Source organism: Mixophyes fleayi, chromosome 1, assembly GCF_038048845.1.
Source record: "Mixophyes fleayi isolate aMixFle1 chromosome 1, aMixFle1.hap1, whole genome shotgun sequence".
Taxonomy (NCBI): domain Eukaryota; kingdom Metazoa; phylum Chordata; class Amphibia; order Anura; family Limnodynastidae; genus Mixophyes; species Mixophyes fleayi.
Genome location: NC_134402.1, coordinates 67,048,442 through 67,072,070, shown reverse-complemented (window position 1 = coordinate 67,072,070; position 23,629 = coordinate 67,048,442). Strand labels below are relative to the sequence as shown.

Sequence of the window (23,629 nt, the reverse complement as noted above, 5' to 3'; positions counted from 1 at the left end):
ACAAGGCAATTGTGACAGATGCCAGTCTTCAGGGCTGGGGGGGCGGTGCTTCAGTAACGCTTACAGCTTTCAGGGTCAATGGTCCCGGACAGAGTCAAAGTAACCAATCAATATTCTGGAGCCCAAAGCATTCTTGTCAAAGTTCAGCCTTTTCTAAGAGGAGAGCTTACAGGAAGGGCTGTACAACGGTTTGAGGCTTAGTTCACTAAAAGTTCCAGTTTCCACTTTCTTTTTTTCAGAAAAGCCCAGCACTGGTTCCAACGGTGCAAACTTTTTTGTAAGGTGTACTTCATGTCCAACATCCATATGTTCCCCTGTTGTGGGATCTTAACCTTAAATTTTGACAGCCTCACAACATCCTCTATTTAGACCATTGGATTCTGTTGAAATTGGTTTCCAAGTTAGAAACTTCATTTTGACTTACTTATTTTTACAGTAAAAAGGGTCTCCGAATTGGGGGCTCTTTCTTGTAGATCTCTTTACATTATTTTCTATGAAGACAGGGCTGTCTTACTAAGGCAGTGTCTAGATTACATCTAGATATTCCTAAACTATCTCTGAATGGATTAGCAAATACAGAAGATTCCTTTTTACACATTTCCGTTAAAAACATTTATCTTCATTGTATGTCTAGTTTCCAGAAGACAGAGGACCTCCAGGTTATTTATGATGCACAAAAGAGGTGTTTGCCTACAACTAAATAAAACAAAAAGACTTGTTCCTGAAAATGTGAAAAAATGTGAGCGCACATTCCACCACCAGGCCGGTGAGCGCCTCTTGGGCAGAATAATTGTGCTGGGAGGCTACCTGATCATCTCACCATACAGACACAAATTTAAACAAGTTCAACAATTGTGCGTTGAAAAACACTAGTTTTGGATGAAAAGTTTTGAGTACAGCAACTTCAGAGCTTTCCCTCCCATAGGGGCTGCGTTGGAAACTCCCCATGGTTTCAGTGTTCCCCAATGGATGCTAGAGAAAAAAATATTTTTGTACTTCAGTTAAATTCCTTTCTCTAAAGTACATTGAGGGACACTGGATGCCCACAAAATCTTGGCTCTGATTTTGTCCTTTGTTTAAGCTTAAATTGCCTCTTAGGGGACTATATTGTCCTCATTGTAGCTTGAGCCATGTTACAAAAACAACTAATATCCCAGCTAGGAGATATAGCCCATGCTTTAGTACAGAATTTATTAAAAGTACTCGAACATTTACAGTCACTTCTATACCCCCCTGGTTCCAGTGTCCCCCAGTGGACTTCAAGAAAATGTACTTTTTTTTTGGTGGCGAGGTGTATTAGGAAGTAACGCAGCTTTAAGCTACAACTACTATTCTAGCAATGTGACTATAAACTTAAGCTTTGGCTCTATAGTTATGCTCTAGCACTTGTTTCAGATACATCTAAAAGAAAATTTCACCAGCATTAAACTAATGCCATATATGATTGGAACAGCATGAAGCAGGGTTAAATGGCACACTAAATCACATAAGCAGATTATCCAATGCAAATTAATGGAGCATTATTTTTGCCTTTATGACAGAGATCAACAGACCATAGACAAAAATGAAGTTGTGTTTTGCAGTTCTTTCATGCAGCCTAAACCTGGGCTGTGTTACTTACTCTTTCATACTCCATGTTTCTGGAAGTTAGATGTCTAGAAAATTGCTCTTTGCTAGAGTCCAGCTTTACACACAGCTCTCTCACCGATGTCAAATCAGACAGAATCAAAGCCTTTTCATCCTGTTCACGTCTGAGCTGCTCCTCTAGTTTGGACATGGTCTTGGCCATGGACGATATTTGCGTTTCATAAGCCTGATGAGCATTCATGTGCTGTAAGATAAGATTTAGAGTAGAGTAACTAGTACTACAGTCATGCAGTTAACATTTTTGGACATACCAAGGTAATTTTGTCTGTCCTAGTAAACATAAGAATGAGATTACCAGTCCTGCTATAAATGTAAATACTCTCGTAAAATGAAGTTATGGACAGCAGTGGGTGAAGCGACTAAAAAGGAAGTATGGCATAGGTAACCACCACCTACACAATGGGGTCGAGAAACGAGAGAGAAAGAAAAAAAAAAGGCAGAAGCACAGACTCACACACAAAGAGACTCATATAGCTGAAATTCAGTCAAAGTTCACAAACAAATTGGAGCATCCAAAAACAGAAAACGATTACAAGCTGCGAAGCAAACTTTAGAACAATGTTAAATTAAACACTGGGAGGGGCAGATTCAAGACAGCATCAAGCTGGACTATTAAAGAGCAATATACAAAGTTTCTTAGATCTTACACACTCCAAAAAAACAAAAACAAAAACCAAATCCCCATGATCTGGACAGTTTGGTTACTGCCACACATTATAAGGCTTACTTCTTGGACTTCATTTTCCAGGTCCTCCAATCGCTCCCGAAGATGTCTTCTGTCAGTATCCACAGAAAGCAACTCCATTTTTACTGAACTACTCTCACCCACAGCATTTTGTGCTTTAACTTCCCATTCCTCAGCTTGGCTATGAATCATCCGAAACTGATCCAGAAGATCCCGGTTCTCTTGTTCCTTAAAAGCAAAGTAATGAAAGTCAAACAATTATACAATGATCACAGATAATACAACCATCTCTTTAATTAGTTTAAAATCAAACTTGCTTATAGAATCTGGAGTAAAGACAAATGAAATATAATGGATAAATGAGCTCCCCATAGATGAAGTAGTGCTAGGCTGGTATATACACCACTCCATCTGCTTTTCCACATGGTCTCAATTACACAGGGATCACCGTCACTGTTTCCGGGTAAAATTAATGAAATAAAATGATGAAGGATGAAAGGGGGGGGTGGGAAAACGAAAAACAAAAACAAAACTGTACATCACCATCTATAAGAAATACTCAAAATGCTTTATTCACAATTTTACCCAATTTTATGTGCATTAAACTCAATAAAATAAAAACAAAAAATACTCACCTTGGCGGCCATTAACGTTTCAATTCTGGCTACCTCAGAGATGTAACTATGAACTCTTCGTTTTAATTCTTCCTTTTCATGCATTGCACTTTCTAATTCCATGGTTACAGTCTAGGAAAAGAAAGAAATATACCACTGAACCATACTACAACTTTGTACAAACTTGTGTGAGGTGAAAGGATTGTTTCCTACACCCACTATCATTTGTGTGCGTTTGACTTGACTTTGGACAGAAAATCACAAACTGTAGATCTCTGTGCATACATACACAACTTTGAGGACTAATACAGAAAACACAGCATATATACCAACAGCCAAACAAAAACGGCTTTCAAATAACCACCCATCAAGCACAGAAGTGTGTTTATTTGTGTCATTAGCACCAAAACTAACATTTTTTGTACTAACCGTAAAAGGTCTCTCTTAACACAGTTGGGGGGACACTGCTCACCATGGGGAGCGCTGTGTGGAGTTAGGCACTAAAAAGACCAGTTTGGCATACTCCCTTCCCCTCTATGGCTCCTCTCACAGGAGATATCAGTTATTTTATCTTACAAAGCCACAAGAGAAGTGCAACACAATCACACAGAAACAACAAACAAGGGTGGTATAGCAGTGTCCCCCAACTGTGTTAAGAGAAAGACATTTTACAGCAAGTACAAAAATGTTGTTTCCTCTTGCACATACAGCTGGGGAACACTCATGTGTGGGAACACACAGCCTGAGCTGCGCCCAAAACTGGTATCTTTGCAGGCAAAGACATGAAAATGATACAATTTAGTGAATGTGTGGACAGACAACCATGTGGCTGCCCGACAACTGCTCGACTGAAGCCCCGTCTTCTAGAAAGTACCAACTGACCTAGGGGGACTGAGCCGTGAGGCCTTCAGGAACCCGAGACCTCCGAGAAACTTAGGCCTGCCTAATAGTAGCCGTTATCTATCAAGCTATAGCTTGCTTCACGTTTTCAAGCATCATACAGAATCAAGAGACTGTCTGTCTTGCGGACTGAAGATGAGCGATCCACATAGATCCGTAATCCAATTCCGTCAGAGAGCCCTTACTGTGGGATGAAGGATCTCTAGACAACGTCAGGATAACTATATCCTGGTTTATATGAAGCTTGGATACAACTTTTGGTTGAAAAGAAGACAGAGTCCTCAAGACAGCCCTGAAGGGAGCTCTGCAGGAGTGCGCCGACAACTATGAAACACATCTTGCTGAAGAAATTGCCAACAAAAAAGCAACTTTCCAAGTGAGAAGCTTGAAGGAAATAGATTCCAGCAGTTCAAATGGCGGTTTCTGTAATGCAGTTAGGACTAAGCTTAGGTCCCAAGGAGCCACCGGAGGAACAAAGGGTGGCTGAACATGTAAGACCCCCTGGAGAAAAGTCTCTACCTCTGGTAGCAGACCCAGTCGCCTCTGAAAATTAATTGACATGGCCAACACCTGTAACTTAAGGGATGCCAGCCGCAAGCACTTATCCAGACTGTTCTGAAGGAATGCTTATACTGTGGCTAAATGGAAGGAAGAGGTTGACACACTTTTCTGCTCATCCCAACCTATATATATATATATATATATATATATATATATATATATATATATATATATATATATATATATATATATATGTCTTTCAGACATGATGGTAATTTCTGGAAGATGTTGGTTTTCTAGTCTTTATCATTGTTTGAATAACCCTATCTGAGAGACCCTTACGTCGGAAAATTAAAGGTTTCAACCTCCAGGCCGTCAAAGCCACCCGTGCTAGGTCCCGATGAAAAAAACGAACCCTGGTTGAGCAGATCTTTCCTAAGAGGAAGTTTCCAAGGTGCGTCCTTTGTCATGGCGAGAAGATCCACGTACCATGGTCTTCTTGGCCAATTGGGTGCCAGAAGAATGACCTTCCTCCCTCTTGGTGATTGATATATGCCACGTGGCATTGCCGGATTGAATCCGAATGGATCTGTTTTTCAATCGAGACTGTATTTGGACAATCCCTTGAAGATCGCCCTTAACTCTAGTACATCGATGGGAAACTTCTTCTCTTCCGTGGACCAGATACCCTGTAGTCGGAGATTCCAAGTCACTGCCCCCCCCAGCCTGACATCCGTTATTACAATGGTCCAATCCCATACAGAAAACAGCCTTCCTTGATTGAGATTCCCTGCTCGCATCCACCACAACAAGGACAGGTGGTTTTTTCGGTGACAGGTGAAGTAACTGGGCTTCTAAATGGGGATTCGACCTGTTCCCCTTGGAAAGAAGCAGGTATCTTGCAAATTGTATCGCCTCTAAGCACGACACCATTCATCCCATCATCTTCATGCACTGAAGGAAGGATACACGCTTCGAGAACAACAGAGCTTTTACCTGTTGTTGCATAGTCTGGATTTTTTCTGGGGGCAAAAAGACTCTCTTGCAACTGGTGTCGAACAAAAGACTCAAGAAAATCATGCGTTGAGTGGGCACTAGTCTGGATTTTTTTTAAGTTTATAATCCAAGTAAGATTGCAAGGTCTGTGCAGTCAGATGCAGATGGGACCTCAGCCGAGACACCAAATCTGCTTTGATCAGGAGATCGTCCAAGTACGGAAGGACCGTTACGCCTTCCTGATGCAACACTGCAATCATCACTGCCATGACTTTCGTAAATGCCCTTGGCGCTGTTGCCAGACCAAATGGCAGAGCCTGGAATTGAAAGTGAGATTAGTCCACCACAAACCTGAGGAGGTTGTGATGTTCCTGCTGTATTGGTATATGAAGGTAAGCATCCTTGATGTCCAAGGATGCTAAAAACTTGTTCGTTTCCATTGAATTTATTACCAAACGGATCGATTCCATGCGAAAACTGGGAACGGTTTCATTCTGGCCTCTTGCCAAATCTCTGACAACTTTGAGGAGAATGGAAAAGAAATTGTTTGTTTCTTTTTCCGTTTAAACATGGATACCAGAGAGGACACCTGTTCTTCCTCAAAGTCTAGCACATGTCTTACCACTAGAATGAGGACCTTCACTCCTTGCCTGTTGGAGGAATCATCCTCCCAGGCAGTTAACTCTTCAATGTCTAAGTCTTCAACAAGTTGACCTCTCGCTTATGAAGGATGGTGAGTGTCTGGCAGCTCTTGGGCATGGGAATGAACCTGGCGTTTGCGCTGCCTACCTGAGGAAGAAGACTAATATTCTTTCCAGGGATGAAGAAATTTTAACCAGACCTTGTACAGAACTTTCCAGATTTTGCATCCAGGAAGGTGCAATGGCATTCGCTGACATCTCCTGGAGTTGCTGAGACGCCTGTCCCGAGGGAAGTGCGTCCGCAGACTGAGTCCCTAGAAAAAGTGAGTTAGAATTGTCAACACCTACCCTAGATTGTATGGTGTGTCTCTTTAGCTCCGCAATAGAGACTGCCAGTCCCATGGCCCAGGCTGGCTCCGGCATGCCGGAGGCCTCCCCAGATGAGCGCTGGCCCAGGTCCTCAGCCTCGCAAGTCGCGCATACGGCATCCGGGTCTGACCATCTGCTTGAGAGCCTATTTTTGTATTCAGCCTAAGTTGGTGGGGAAAGTGTGGTTTTAAGCACTGCATGCGCTCTCCCTTCTGCAGTCAGAAGAAAATAATAAAATAAAATCTAAGTGAAAGAAATACGCGCCTACTCCAGTGACACTAAAATAAAAACCAATATCTCCGGTGAGAGGGGAAAGGAGCAGGCCAAACAGATTTTTTTAGTGCCCAACTCCACATAGCACCCTCTATATCCCATGGTGAGCAGTGTTCCCCAACTTTATGTGCAAGAGAAACATAAAATGTAACTGGATGAGTGAGAGTTTTGTTTGTCTGATCTACATTAAACACTGAAATACGGAATTAAAATATTGATAAACACCATATTATGTGCACAGGACATCCACTTGTTTCTTAATAAATTATTATTGTAGTTTTTACATTCCACATCTATTAAATAACGTTACTATATATATGGAGAAGAAAACATAAAATATAGGACCTACCTCCGGGACCTCCAGGCTGGGTGAGCTACTACTCTGGTAAGGGCTATATGTGTGTACATGGCTGATTTTTCTTGCAGAAGACGTTTCTCTCTTTTTACATAGCCTTTTGTTTTTTTATTTGATTCTATGTGGAATTTGCCACTGTACTTAGTGTCAACTTCTACCCTCCTCTGCTCTCTTCTAGTTCTTTCATTCTCTCCCTTTCCAGTCCCCCCCATTTATTATAAAAACCATACACAATGAGGAAACATCTTGTATATTCATGTTATACTATACATTTTGTTGGATGTTCTTTCTATGTCCTGTTTCCTCTTTAAATAAAGAGTTCAAAATATAGGACCTATTACTGTAAGCTAATACATCGGCTCATTGTGGAGTTTTTAAAATGAAATAAGTCCCTACAATTTGGTCCAGAGCTCACAGACCATAAGTCCCTCCTATTCAGTACAGCAGGAAAAGCAGCATATGTAGCCAAGAGCAGCTCTTCTTAAGGCATATGATATGATCTCGTCAAATCCCACTTGCTTTTCTTCAAACTTTTCTCACAGATCTGACCCTTCATCATCACCACCATTACCAGTGATTTCCGCCTCCATTCTAGGCTCGCTTATGTCTATCTCGATATTAATGACATATGCTTCCAAATCTCTCCAATCCTTAGTAACTCCACATTTCACATTGTGGTAAAATATCACATATGCCAAGTTCCTGTACATACGTTTATTCAGCCATTTCTATACTGGGTCCGAATGTCTTTGTAGAGGCCTCGTCTTCTTCCATGTTTATGCCTTTCCCAGTTGGGCACACAGTGGCTAACTGATTAGCACTTCTGCCTTACAGCACTGGGGTCATGAGTTTAATTTCCTACCATGGCCTTATTTGTGTGGAGTTTGAATGTTCTCCCCGCGTTTGCCTGGGTTTCCTCCGGGTGCTCAGGTTTCCTCCCACACTCCAAAAGACATACTGGTAGGTTAATTGGCTGCTAACAAATTGATAGTATTATAATATCAGCTGTGTACATACATAAGGTACCAATCTATGGTCCCAACAGAAATAAAACATTCTTACTTTAAACATGTGTGTAAATAGTGATGCAAATCAACAATATACGTACATTAGGCATCAAATTATGGCCCAAAAGAAAGTGGAACGTCCCTTCTTCGATACATCGGTATTAAGTCAGCTCATTCTCATGGCTAAAACTTAGAAAGGTATAACATAGTGTAACATGTTTAAACGTCCACTTTCTAGTCACAACTGGTTTACTCCAAACACCACGTGAATACTCAATTATAGACACCCAAATAAAATGCAGGTCTGTGGGTTTCCTGTGGCACCTTGACCCCAATGGACATATGCTTACAGTGTTTCCACTTTAAACCAGCCTTCAGACAAAATGTGCACTTTGTTTCTTCTCCCTCTCCTTCATTTAGATGTTGTCATACTCTCCATGATGCATATGAATAAAAAAAATGAAGACAGGAAGAATCTAGTGCAACACTGTTTTACTTCTCATAGAAACTTTAAAAACAAGTTTACTTTTAAAACAAATTAAAAACAATCCCAAAATGGATAAGTCAGGGACTCATACCAGATGAAGATAGAACACAGGCATGGATCACAACAATTCTCCAGATCTGTTCCCCATCCAGGTCAGGTCCCGCTATCGCCAACGCGTTTCAACTCTCTCTGAGTCTTTTTCAAGGCTGATGTTCCTCCATATGATTGTAGGCAGTATTTATATTTTGTCTCTATGTGAAAGAGAGGCTTGGAGATTCACTCCCTTCCGTGATGTGAGTCCTCCGTCACATCGCTATACCGGATATAGGTAGATGCCCCACTTCCGGTTGGCGTGTGTAATTCAAATCTTCCTCGGATACTAATACAACACCCATGATACTTTGCATGCAACCAAAGGTCACTCCACAACCCTAATTCACTACAATAGTGCATCCTGCCATTCTCTCCTGGCATGTCTCCGTAACGAGAGCGGTGCATTGCCCCACTTCCGGTCGGGCATGCGCAGTTACTCAAGTCAGGAAAAACACTTTGTAAAATAATTGTAACATTCTAAATCTGGTGACAAAAAGAATACTACTATTCCAATTAATTCTAATACATTTTGAGATGATCAGAGAAACAGACATGTTACTATGTGTGATAACAATTCTTTCATCCTATTGGATTTTCTTTGATAGGATTCGACCATTCCATATGTTAGTTCGAAGTATATCCCATATGAAAGAAAATTACAGAAGAAAAACAGTTATTGACCACACATTCATATGACACATAGAAGTTAGTACATATTTGTGTTTCTTTTATAGTTGAAAGAGGGTCAAATCTTCTTAATAATGTTTTGAAAAAATAGGGGACTAAATAAATTCTTTTATTATTTCTATATATTATATATTGATTCACAAGAACCACTTCAGTTCAAAATCTAGGTTCAAACCACCTGGGGCTAAGGTTTTTAATTTGAAAATCCATTTCATCTCAGTTTTTGATAGTGAAGGGACTACATCCCTATTTTTATCATTATATTCAATTTTTTGTATTCCCCAGAAGCCGATGATTTTTTTAGGGTCACATGCATGGTGGCTTTTAAAATGGCTGGAAACTGAATGTGTCTCCAGCCCTTTTTTGATATTGTACACATGTTCCCGTAATCTGACTTTAAGCTGTCGGGTGGTCCTACCAACATAAAAGAGCCCACACACATGTTTAAAGTAAGAATGTTTTATTTCTGTTGAGACCATAGATTGGTACCTTATGTATGTACACAGCTGATATTATAATACTGTTGTTGTGTATAGGAGGGAGGGAACCATTCCTAGTGTGTACATATTGGGTATTAGATCTTTTGGAGCGCTGTCAGTACTCGATCAAACCACTATTGCATTTATACTCAGGTTCCCCTAGTATTGAGTATCGATTGGCTGCACCATGTTTTCTCACAGAGAGGAAAGATATAAGCTGGTAAAAGAAGTATTTAGAGAAAATTCCTTTATACTGAACCCTAAAGATGAAGATTTGGACTACAACATGTCCAAATTAGAAAAGATTCTCATCAAAGAAAATCGCATATGGTGGGAGGTAGTGTCTTTAGAGAACTATATTGCAGAGCAGCTTATCCCGAAAGGTCTTAGGATAGAGAAACAACCATCCTTTGATTCAGCATCAGAACAGTTTAGAAAAGAATGGAATACTATCTTACAAACCTGTTCTTTTGCATTAATACGTTTAATCCTGAAGGAAAGAAGGAAGGATCTTAAGGAGTTAGAGGAAGAAATTCAAACCTTAAATAATTTAATTAGACCTTTTAAAGATGTAGAGGAATATAAGCAGATAGAAAGAAGAATAGAGAAGAGAATAGAAAAGGACTGCAAAGAACTAGTGAGTAGAAAGTCTAGAAAGTTCTTAAGGGATAAGAAAAATATCTATGAAGTAAGGGATCATAATGATGATCAGAAATATGAAAGAGATAAGGAGGAGAACAAGAACTATGAAAGAAAAAAGGGAAAGATTGAAAAAGAACAATATGACAGGAGACCCACCTGGGATAATAGGAACAGAAAAAGTAATAGACTCAATAGTTCAAATAATGATTATTCATACCAGAATACGAAAGAAAAATATCCTCATGAAAAAAAGAAGTTTAAAGGAACACAATGGAAAAAAGAGAACTTCCATAATAAAAGAGGTAACAAAGAACACATAGATAACCATTGGGAGATTAAGACACACAAAAGTCCTTCTAGTTGGTGGGAAAGTAACGAAGAACCTGTCCCACTACACAATAGGTTTAAGATTTTAGATGAATGGGAATCAGAGGCCCCAGAGTCATCTTCCCAATCTTTTTTGGACGAGGGGAGACTAAAGGAGAGATGGAGATAAAATCACATCAAGCAATAAAAAGAAGGCCTTTTCTGAATGCTAATAAAATCAAAAAATATCTAGGCAATAAGGAAAATAACAATAAGAATAAAAATAAAAAAAGAGGAAACAAAGGGGGTAGAAAGAAGAAGTGGAAAAAATTTAAAATTCTTAAGAAATTAAAAAAGACTTCAGTAAGAAATATCCCTGAAACACCGACAATAGATGGGAAGGTAGAAAATACAGAAAGAAAGGAAGGATCAAAAGTATTCAATATTAGTTCCATTACACTAACGAAGGACGAGATGTCTGTCCTAGAAAAAGGGCTTAAATATGCCCCAACAAATAGGATTGATCCATTCAATATATACATAGATGTCCAAAAATTCATTAGAAAGTTAACAATAAAAAATTTTTTCCGAACAAAGGAAAGTGAGAATGTTAATACAACAGAGAAGGAATCAGACCCAATAGGGAATAAGTTTAAAAGAAAATCTCATTTCTATCCTGTGCAGGTAAAAGGTAATTTTATCGAAACTTTCAATAGAATGGTGATAGGGGATCTAGAAAAGATATACTCAAAATCAAGAGGAAAAAAGAGGGGCAAATATAATCTGACAAAAAAGGAGAGAGAAGCGGTAAAAAATCTTAAATCTAACAAAAATATCATTATTAAGCACGCCGACAAAGGGGTGGGGTCGTAATAATGGATTACAACTATTACACGAATGAAATTAAAGGTCAACTGTCAGCTGGGGAAACATACAAAAGCCTAAAAAAAGATCCCACAGAAAATATTCTTACAAACCTGAGGAGTTTAATTAAGAAACACGTAGAAGCAGGAGCAATTAATGAAAAAACAGCAGATTATATAATTATTCCTACTCCAAGAATACCGGTATTATATACATTACCTAAAATACATAAGAATCCAAAAACTCCACCAGGTAGGCCCATTATTTCAGGTTTGGAATCGGTCACCATAAATCTTTCAGAAGTGATAGACTATTTTCTACAGCCTTTGGTAATCAAATCCAAATCCCATCTTAAGGATACAAGATGTTTTCTGGAAAAACTGAGTAAGATCGATTGGCAACCAGACTTCTATTTAGTAACAGCGGATGTCAAATCCCTATATACAATCATCAAACATGATTTAGGGATAGAGGCGATTCTAGCTAGCCTTGAAACTTCAGATTATACCGAAGCCACCAAATGTTTTATAGAAGAAGGGATTACATTCATCCTGAACAATAGTTATTTTAAGTTTCAGAAATCTTTTTACCAACAGTGCGTCGGCACGGCGATGGGCACCAGGTTCGCTCCGAGTTATGCAAACATTTTCATGACTCAGTGGGAAGAGTCGTGGGTGTGGGCTGGTCATGACTTTGGGGCGAGCCTGGTGGCCTGGAACCGATATATAGACGACATATTCTTTATTTGGAATGGATCAGAGGCGACCCTCCAAACCTTTTGTACTTACCTGAACTCCAATAAGTGCAATATAGAACTCACCTTTGACTTTAGTAAGATCACCGTCAACTTCCTAGACATCACTGTTTATGTTAATGAGAAAGGCTTACAGACAAAGACATACAAAAAACCTACTGACACGGCAGGTTATATCGAGTATGACAGTAACCACCATAAAGTCTGGCTTGACCATATTCCGTTTAGTCAGATGATGCGAATAAGGAGGAATTGCACAGAGGAAGAAGTATTTATCCATCAAATTAGGGATATGAAAAAGCAATTCGAAGGAAAAGGTTATAAGACAAGACAACTACCCCCGGAATAACATTGTTGTGTGACAGGATCATTTAGCTTATGAGTCACCCTACCTTTGCAGTCTGGCTGGGCCAAGATGCAAAATGTATACTTAACCTCATGTGTCAATCTCCCATTGTCCCATAGATTGTAAGCTTGCGAGCAGGGCCTTCTCACCTCTTTGTCTGTTTTACCCAGTTTGTTTATTAGTTTATTACGTTTGTCCCAAATTGTAAAGCGCTACGGAATATGTTGGCGCTATATAAATAAATGATGATGATGATGATGATGATATAAGAAGGAAATTTTAGAGAAAATGGAAGAAAGAGCACTGAAGGTAGATAGAGAGGAACTTTTTATTCAAAAAAAGAAAAAAATTGAGGAAACACATCAAAATGTAGATTGGGCATTTGTGTCCCAATACAATGGGGATTTTAGAGATGTAGAAAAAATATTTACTAAATATTGGGACATTCTAAAAAAGGATAATGTCATAGGGAAGGACATTCCCATTAGACCAAAATTCATATATAGAAAGGCACCTAACCTTAAGGATCAACTGGTCAGCAGTCAGTCAGATGGAGAAACTAGAAAGTTGAATAGAACAAAAAAGGTTTCCACCGATGTGGCGAATGTTTAATGTGTAGAACATGTAAATCTAATAACCGTAAATTCACAGAGGTGACCATTAATGACTACAAATGTAAAATTGAGGAGTTCATTACGTGTCACTCACAGAATATAATATACGTTCTGGAGTGTGAGTGTGGGCTCTTTTATGTTGGTAGGACCACCCGACAGCTTAAAGTCAGATTACGGGAACATGTGTACAATATCAAAAAAGGGCTGGAGACACATTCAGTTTCCAGCCATTTTAAAAGCCACCATGCATGTGACCCTAAAAAAATCATCGGCTTCTGGGGAATACAAAAAATTGAATATAATGATAAAAATAGGGATGTAGTCACTTCACTATCAAAAACTGAGATGAAATGGATTTTCAAATTAAAAACCTTAGCCCCAGGTGGTTTGAACCTAGATTTTGAACTGAAGTGGTTCTTGTGAATCAATATATAATATATAGAAATAATAAAAGAATTTATTTAGTCCCCTATTTTTTCAAAACATTATTAAGAAGATTTGACCCTCTTTCAACTATAAAAGAAACACAAATATGTACTAACTTCTATGTGTCATATGAATGTGTGGTCAATAACTGTTTTTCTTCTGTAATTTTCTTTCATATGGGATATACTTCGAACTAACATATGGAATGGTCGAATCCTATCAAAGAAAATCCAATAGGATGAAAGAATTGTTATCACACATAGTAACATGTCTGTTTCTCTGATCATCTCAAAATGTATTAGAATTAATTGGAATAGTAGTATTCTTTTTGTCACCAGATTTAGAATGTTACAATTATTTTACAAAGTGTTTTTCCTGACTTGAGTAACTGCGCATGCCCGACCGGAAGTGGGGCAATGCACCGCTCTCGTTACGGAGACATGCCAGGAGAGAATGGCAGGATGCACTATTGTAGTGAATTAGGGTTGTGGAGTGACCTTTGGTTGCATGCAAAGTATCATGGGTGTTGTATTAGTATCCGAGGAAGATTTGAATTACACACGCCAACCGGAAGTGGGGCATCTACCTATATCCGGTATAGCGATGTGACGGAGGACTCACATCACGGAAGGGAGTGAATCTCCAAGCCTCTCTTTCACATAGAGACAAAATATAAATACTGCCTACAATCATATGGAGGAACATCAGCCTTGAAAAAGACTCAGAGAGAGTTGAAACGCGTTGGCGATAGCGGGACCTGACCTGGATGGGGAACAGATCTGGAGAATTGTTGTGATCCATGCCTGTGTTCTATCTTCATCTGGTATGAGTCCCTGACTTATCCATTTTGGGATTGTTTTTAATTTGTTTTAAAAGTAAACTTGTTTTTAAAGTTTCTATGAGAAGTAAAACAGTGTTGCACTAGATTCTTCCTGTCTTCATTTTTTTTATTCATATGCATCATGGAGAGTATGACAACATCTAAATGAAGGAGAGGGAGAAGAAACAAAGTGCACATTTTGTCTGAAGGCTGGTTTAAAGTGGAAACACTGTAAGCATATGTCCATTGGGGTCAAGGTGCCACAGGAAACCCACAGACCTGCATTTTATTTGGGTGTCTATAATTGAGTATTCACGTGGTGTTTGGAGTAAACCAGTTGTGTCTAGAAAGTGGACGTTTAAACATGTTACACTATGTTATACCTTTCTAAGTTTTAGCCATGAGAATGAGCTGACTTAATACCGATGTATCGAAGAAGGGACGTTCCACTTTCTTTTGGGCCATAATTTGATGCCTAATGTACGTATATTGTTGATTTGCATCACTATTTACACACATGTTTAAAGTAAGAATGTTTTATTTCTGTTGAGACCATAGATTGGTACCTTATGTATGTACACAGCTGATATTATAATACTGTTGTTGTGTATAGGAGGGAGGGAACCATTCCTAGTGTGTACATATTGGGTATTAGATCTTTTGGAGCGCTGTCAGTACTCGATCAAACCACTATTGCTAACAAATTGACCCTAGTCTGTGTGTGTGTTAGGGAATTTAGACTGTATGCCCTAATGGGGCAGGGACTGAAGTGAGTGAGTACTCTGTACAGCGCTGCGGAATTAGTGGCGCTATATAAAGAAGTGGTGATGATGATGATAATACAGGTGTTTATTCATTTGTTAAGTATGGGTGATGGGACTTTGCTGCCTTATGGTTTTTTTTGGCGCTTCACCGGGCCAGTCTTTGCAACTGTTCGCAACGGTTTCACCGGTTCTGTAGGTGCAGCACTGAAATTTAGTATTGGTGATACTGCACACAGTGGGTAATATAAAGCACCTGCTGGGACACTCAAGATGAACTGTAATCTAAACGCAGATGATGCTGCAAGCTAACTACATTCTCTGTACCCTTTGAACGCACCACTGGCGGACACTGTGCAGCAGAGGTGGTAAGATTGAGCCCTTGGAAATAGGCCAAGCCTCCCATACATTTCAGTTGCCACCTTTGTCAGCAGATTAACAGAAATACGCACTTGCGCCCTAAAAATTGGATCCAAACATTGACATGGATGCCCTTTTCTTGCTGTACTGCATCATTGTGTTTCATCTATTAATGGACACAGCATGTCAGGCGCCATTAGTTATGTTTTCTACATCTCTATTATCACACAAGGTCCCTGTGTCTGAAAACAGACAATTCTGTCCTCCAAAGACTCCGGACATTCACTTGTTTCTTATATCGTCACATCACCAGGTGGAGCCAAAGTAAAGAGAACCATGGGTAGTGGCGAGGGGAAGCAGCTGACGTGATCTACCACTGGATTCTAGTTACACTGTATTTATTAGTCAGAACAATAGGGAAGAAATAGAATTTTAGATTTATCTATCTATATAGGCAATATTAGACAATCATGTCCCTCCTTCTTGCCTGCTCTCTGAATTGATCAAACCTGCACACTCCATTTGTAGTAGGGTATCTCTCAGAAGTCAACTTACAATGTGTATCAGTATGTCATAAATGCCAGTGCATGTCAACCTCTGGCATGTTGGTGACATTTGCGAGGGAGCACCACAGAAGAATACTAAAAATCTACTGAAGTGGACCATTTAGGAAGGCAAGAACAACATTTCAATGCCCCATTTGCAAATAATTTAATTGAAAACAATAAAGATGTAGTGATATCCTTTAATGCCTACTATGAAATATTACAGAAGTTGTCAACTTTTTGACAAACACAACCAAAATGCATACCTGATTCTCTCTAGTCATGGTGGTCAAATCATCCTGCAATCTTCTATTCTCCTTCAGAGAAATTTCCCTCAATCTCACATTTTCTGCAAGCTCGGAATGGGCAGAATTGAGTTGGCGGTGAAGACTTGATAACTCCCGATCTTTGTTACTTAGAGTATCTTTCAGCTTGCTGCAAATGAACATAAGTAACTTATATAACTAGTACTGGTTAAAGACTGATTTTCTGTTTTGTTTCCTACTGGTTCATAAGATAGATGTGTGGCAGCTTCAAAGAGCCCTGCTGTGAGATATAGCCTGGCCTGGGATGGAGTTTGACACCCGAATAGACTTTTAAGAACCACTCAGCATGGTGTCTGGATCGCAGAGCCCATTTGCTAACTTGGCTATACTTTATATAGACAAATAGAATTCAGTTTTAAAATATGCCACTTAAAATCAATAAAAAATTAGTGATCAACCACAAATTCCTCAATAGCATGATGAAAGGCAGCTCAATTTCAGAATTCTGCACCACAGAGATGTTAAGGAAATAAGTATAAGCTCTACGATTACACTGTATTTAGGCGTGTTTGATATCAAAAGATGGACAAGTTCATAGGGGATTTATTACTAATAAAATTGGATCTGTGTGACGCTCCACAGAAAACTTAGATCACACAGTAGAATTGGTTAGTAAATCAGGCAACATGCAAATGGTGATTGAAAAGTGTCACAGGCCACAACCACAGGGGGGTAGGAACAGGTGTGGAAGGGTCTTTAAAAAGCTGAGACCAGGTACAGCAAATTGTCAGACTTTGGGAAATCAATTCACATTGATAAGCTGTACAATCTTCCAAGCCAATTTTCCTTGGCCAGAATATACCACTTCAATGTAAGTTATACTCTGAATCCTTTTTATTTTAAAATGTTTTGCTTGTGTATGTTATGTCCATCTATTAATTATTTTTTATATCTGACTGCCCTGTACTTTTGTATATTAAATCTATAATTAAATATGTTGCATCCTTGATACTCAAACAAATCCATTAGCCTGTTAAGAAGAAATAGCTTGACCAAGTTAACCCTTTGAATGCCAGTGTGTGATTTGTTGACACATTTGATTAACAAGCTTAGTGTGTGCTTGCATTTACATTTGTGTAACAGTCTGGAAGTGTGAAGAGTTAACCCTTTGTTCGCTGTCGTGGGTCTTGCTAGTCTGAGCATTTAGAAGCCTTGTGTGCCAGTGTGGGACAGTATATTGGGGTCCTATTTTCCATATTCAATAGGTGGTGGCAAACCTGAAGTGTGTGAGCACTTTTCGGCGGCGATTCAGTAGGTCTATAACCTGTGTGATAGGAAGAGAGAGACTGCGGGCTGGAATCGTGTGTGACCTCATACAGCAAACACCCAAAGTCACGGCAGCTGGGAGCGTGTTCGTGACAAAGGCCAAATCAGAATAACTCAAAACAACCAGACACAACCCAATTAGCTTCAGTTGAAAAGAATTGATCTGTCACAATTTAAACAGATTGGCGGTTGCTTACTCTGGATTAATTTCAAATATAAGTGCAGGATCGCAGGAGATCCAAAATAGGTTGAACTTGATGGACTGGTGTCTTTTTTCAACCTCATCAACTATGTTACTATGTTAGCCACCTAGCAATCGATTGCTTAGAGGCTGGCCATCCTCATTTTGAGGAGTCAAACAAAACAAATAAAGAATCTGTGCGGTGAAGTTTTGATTTCCTCTTGACATAAATTCTTAGACCACATCCAGAGACTCCATGGAACCTGTCCTTGAAGACTGTGGACCACTCTTAAAAACCGGAACCACTATTTCTTGGTTCACATGAAAGCTGGACACCACCTTTGGTAGGAAAGCGGAAACTGTTCTGAGAACCGCCCTATCTTCGTGAAAGATAAGATATGGTTCACGACATGAGAGAGCACTCAATTCTGAAACTCTACGAGCCGATGCAATAGCTAGTAGAATACAACCTTCATGGTCAAGAACCTTAATGTTGCGCTGCGTAATGGTTCTAACGGAGGCCTTGAAGTATATTTAGCACCAGATTAAGATCCCAGGGCCGATATATGTACTTTCAAAGAGCCTAGACGAAGGCCCACCTCCAAGCCATCCTCAAGAAAAGCCAGAACCAGTGGAAGACAAAAAGGCAGCCATGTGGCATGTTCGGTTTTCACACCATCTGATGTTGGTTTTCCAGATGTGGTGGTAAATACGTACCCAAACTGTTTTTTCTAGCCCGCAGGATGGTGTTCACTACTCGTGGAGAGAACCCTCTACGACCTTCTCAAAGGGGTAATTTCACACCCTGACTTATCACTAGCCCCAGAATTCTGCGTACCAAACGCGCCTTGGCCAAACGGAAGCCCCTAGAATGACTGGGCATCCCCCTAGCTTCACTCATAGAAGAACTCTAGGAATCATAGGGATAGGAGAAAACAGGTATACCAAACTGAAGTCCCATGGTATCGTCATTACGTCGATGGCCACTGCCAAAGGTTGTCTTGCCCGAGAGAAACACTGAGTCGCCTTCCTGTTGTGACGTGATACCATTAAGTCCAGGGGGTAAATGTATGAAGCTCCGGGTTCTTCAACACCCGCGAGTTCGGCATCTTCAGCGCTTAAATTTAAAGCGGCGCTGCCTTGTAAAGGGAAACTTCCCTTTACAAGGCAGCGACGCTTTAAATTTAAGCGCTGAAGACGCCGAACTCGCGGGTGTTGAAGAACCCGGAGCTTCATACATTTACTCCCAGGTCCGGAATCCCCCATCGTAGGACCAGAGACTAAAAGATCTCCAGATGGAGCGACCAATCTCCCTGAAATATTGCATGTCTGCTGAGAAGGTCGCTTTCCAATTTTGGATTCCTGGGATAAAGATTGCTGATATAGAGGTGACGTGACTCTCTGCCCAGGTCAATAGCTGAACAGCCACCCTCAATGCCCTGGCGCTCCTGGTGCCCCCGTCTGTTGACATAAGACACTGCCGCCACATTGTCAGACTGGGTGTCAGTGACGTATCGCCTGGACACGCTGTAAGGCCATTAGCAAGGCTTTAGCTCCAGAATGTTGATGGGGAGCGAAGCATCCCAAACGGTCCAGATGCAGGACCATGGGACAAAGGACCTTCCCACTGTCAGTTTGTCCAGGACTGTCCACCATCTGAGGGAAGCCTTCTCCTCTGGTGACAACTGTATCAGCTGTTTCTCCAACTTCAGATGGGCTCATGACCACTTTTTTGAAAGGTCCCATTGGAAGCAGCGCGAGTGCAGCCGAACATAAGGAAAGGTCTCGAAAGTCGATACCATCAGTTGCATGCACAAGTGGACAGAAGGTCTGCGGTAGGTCATAACCAGAGTCGTCAGGCCCCTCAGTGATTGAGATTTGTCCTCCGGAAGGAAAACCTCTTGTCTGGTGATTTCCATGATTAGTCCCAGAAAGGTTATTTTCTGGCAGGGAATCAATTGTGACTTTTCTCGATTTATGGGCCATCCATGCATCTCCATGGTCCTGATAGTGAGGACCAGGTGCCGATTCAGCTGGAGAGCTGAGGAGGCCATTATGACCAGATCGTCCAGATAAGGCACTACTTGCACTCCTCTGGAATGAAGACAGGCTGACATTACTTTTGTAAACACCTTTGGTGCTGTTGAAAGGCCAAATGGGAGAGCTCTGAATTGTAATGAGACGGTCCCACTGTAAATCTGAGAAGAGCCTGATGAGCCTTCCAGATGTAGACATTATGAATTGATCTGGTTTCAGTCCATTGATGACTGACCTGAGGGATACCATTAGAAACCTGACCACCCGTAGGTGCCGGTTTAACTGCTTTAGGTTTAACACAGGCTGGAAGGAGCCAGCCGGCTTTGGGACCAAACAGAGATTGCAGTAGAAACCCTGTTTTTTTTGGTGTTCCGGAACCTGGCAGAGGACTCCTGCGGAAAGAAGAGAGGCAACACAAATAACCATCTCCTCTTTCTTTCAAGGGTCACAGGGTAAGCTGGTTGCGAAGAACCAACGAGGAGCCGGATCCGATAGATCTCTCATGTATCCTCTCGTCAGGAGTCCCCGAATCCAGCGATCTTCTGAGGATGCTGCCCACTGATCTCTGAATAGCAGCAGGCGTCCACCAACTCCCGCAGCTGCGAGGGGGGAAAGGAGACCGTCAAACTGACTGCTTTTCTGAAAGCTTAGGAGATGGACGTTTCGTTGAGGAGGCAGGCGTATCTCTATACGATTGTCCTCTGGAGGGCGAAGTTCTTGGTCTATGTGTCTGGCCCAGGCCAGTGGAGCCACCACGAAAGGACTGCCGAAATAACCCAAATCTCGGTGTCCTAGGTTTTGGAACATTTACAGGGAGGAAGCTGATTTTGCCTCCTGTGGCCTGGAAAATGATGATGTCCAGTTCAGGGCCGAGTAACACTCCCCCTGAATAAGGGAGTGATTCGAAAGACTTTTTTGATTCTGTGTCTGCATCCCAGGACCTGAGCCATAAGGTTCTCCTGGCCGCTACCGCGGTTGCAAAAGTGTATGAAGAAATGGAGGTTCCATTCTCGGCGGGCTCCTAATCACTGGAATCTCTGTTGGTTTAGATAGAGGCTTAACCAATGTCTCAATCCCCTGTGTCAGTGCATTAGTCCATGCTGGGGTTTCCACCGGTGGAGGTGCGATAACCTGAGCCTGCACGGCTAGGGTACCCCCGCTCCAGTCAGCACAAAGCGCCCTTGGGTTCTGCAGTCCCATTGGTAACTTATCTTTACACTAGAAACAGGTATAATATTTTGCCCGAGGTGCCTTTCCTTATCAGACATTTTTTAAGGGAATAGTATAACCGTAACAGAAAGAAATACAGGCAATCACTCACAAGCAAACAGAGAGATACTAACTAATCTATGACCTAGTGAAAAGCATCTCTTGCAAAGGCAATGTGTTATGTAATTAGCATTTTATATTTATTAAAAATTGCTATTGCAACAACAACTTTATTTCAATATACCCCTATCTATAATAGAGATATAGTAAAAGTGGTACTTAGCCTTCCAATCAGGCTAAGATTCTCATGGAGCGGGAGAAGTTTGTCAGCAATTCAGTGTCCCAGAGAATGTCTGCAGCTCTTTCCTGTGCAGTGTTTGGTGCCCTTGGAACAGTCCACTTGCATAGACTGCAGGGGGTGGAGCTCTATCCTTAGTATCCGCCAACTGCAATTTTTCCTGCTACTCCTCAAGCTTACTGCTGCACACAAAGCGATCTGCCACATCTATAACATGCAGCAGTCGCTGATCGCAGATTCCTGGTGGCCGTTCCTGATGCCCCTCTCCTTTTCTGAGGAGGGGACTTGGTATACTTCAATACGGAGGCCCCCGGTTACTGGCGCTCTTTGCCGTTTCTTGCAGCGCCGGTATATTGGTCTTAAATCAGCATGACAGCGGCTATCAGTCGCTTGTCAGCGCTGAGTAGTTTTAAAAGAATAAAATAAAATAAAAATTCAGGTGTTAATGAGAGCCATCTGGCTCTCACTGTCTGAATAAGTGTGCTCTGTATAGTCACCGGAGTACACTGCTGCAAAATTAAGTAAAAAATTATAATCTAAAGTAAGCCCAACTCCCTTGGGCACTTAACTCAGATTGAAGAGGCTACAGGGGGTTGCAGAGGGAAGGGGTTTGTCAGCATTGATACATTAACAAAGTTAACCTGTTAAGTACCAAATCCACCTTTACTTTCACAAACCCATGGTAGCAGTGGCCCCCAGATAGGATGAAAGACAATACAATTCTTTCGATCACCCTTCTTGGGGACACAGACTAACTAATGGGAATCAATATCTGCCCAACTGTCCTCTCGAATGCTGTCTCCGCAAAAACAAACAAACCCAGAGAACCAAGCATGTAAGAAGGCAAGAAAAACAAGAACAGGCCGCTATGAAAGGAAATTTAAAAAAAAATTGAGGTCAGAAGTTTTGAAAAATGGTAAATGTCACTGGGTTCACCTCTTTCCCAGCTTAACATGACATGTTGGCTTCCAGATATGTCCGGCACCATATCCTACATATTCTATATACAGATCTATCTAGAGACAAGCAAAGTTGTGTCAAAATTTCACAATGGAACAAGCAGTTTTGCAGACGTGTGAAGTTCCGGCGATACAATCTTTCAGTTCTGCTTGTTCATTGCCAATCAGCTGAACTCCCAATTACACACTGTATTTGTAAATGTACATTTTGCAGAATGTATAATCTAGAAGCAGATATGTGGCAGAAGGACAAGTCTGTACTGTGGTGGAGGTTTCAATTCTAGGTGAAACATAAATGATAGAGGGGACACTTAAGGTTAAATTCCATCTGAGGAACATTCAAAATACTATGGCCAAATGAATAATGAAGTAAATATTCAGCAGAATGTTTTGAAAACTTTACTCATATGTAGCCCTGTCCTACAAGCACTTTGAGCTACACAAGACTCTTCTTAGACATTGATATGACTTACTCAACAGTGGCTTCAAGGTCAGAAACAGTACATCTTAAGTTAGTAATGGTCTTCTCCTGGAAGAGATAACAAGACATTAGAACTCAAATAGCTTGGACACATGGGAAGTTTTCTACAGACAAGAGGGCTACTACAGCAACTTGGATACAAGAGGTTGGAGACATGGCTACAGTAGTACCATTTCACTATATAGCAAACTGAAGGAGTCACACAACATACCTTATTGTCCAGGTTATCATCTAAACAAGCAACACGCTCTGTCTTCTCATCCACTGTTTCCTGCAGATTATCTTTTTCTTTGTCCAACACAGAAATAGTGTTTCTGTGCATGGTTATTTCATTTGCCTGTGCAGACACCTTGCGATTTAATTCACCTACAATCCCACCCAAACAATAAATTGTTATAATTCTATAAAAACCTGGTAAAATACAGTCTATGGGGATGTAGAGGGGGGAGTCGCTTAGACTTCAGTGAGATTTTCTAATTTCTCCTGCTCGCACCTCTATACCCCATGGTTCCAGTGTCCTCCAACTGGATGGATGAGAAATATATGCGAGAGCTTCAAAAAGCTGCAATACAGCCCAGTGACTACAAGTGTCTCCTGAAAGAGTGATTTTATTCTAAGAGAATAGTTACCCTTCAGAAGGGGCTATAGCCAAAAAATACTGGGTCAGCACTTGTTATTAAAATACTCCTTCAGGAAATAT

General features: G+C 40.8%; 1 protein-coding gene across 2 annotated transcripts in view; it reads right to left on the bottom strand.

The window, feature by feature from the left end:
* The window catches only part of CEP135 (centrosomal protein 135), an 85,506-nt gene that overhangs the window by 5,302 nt on the left and 56,575 nt on the right, over positions 1-23,629 (bottom strand). For both annotated transcript variants that reach the window (XM_075195978.1, XM_075195988.1), the window contains exons 17-22: positions 23,141-23,295; positions 22,922-22,977; positions 16,439-16,607; positions 2,968-3,078; positions 2,375-2,560; positions 1,622-1,831 (exon numbers count right to left, since the gene is read on the bottom strand). In XM_075195978.1, coding sequence (XP_075052079.1) covers positions 1,622-1,831; positions 2,375-2,560; positions 2,968-3,078; positions 16,439-16,607; positions 22,922-22,977; positions 23,141-23,295 — 887 coding nt within the window. The remainder of the gene's footprint in view (positions 1-1,621; positions 1,832-2,374; positions 2,561-2,967; positions 3,079-16,438; positions 16,608-22,921; positions 22,978-23,140; positions 23,296-23,629) is intronic.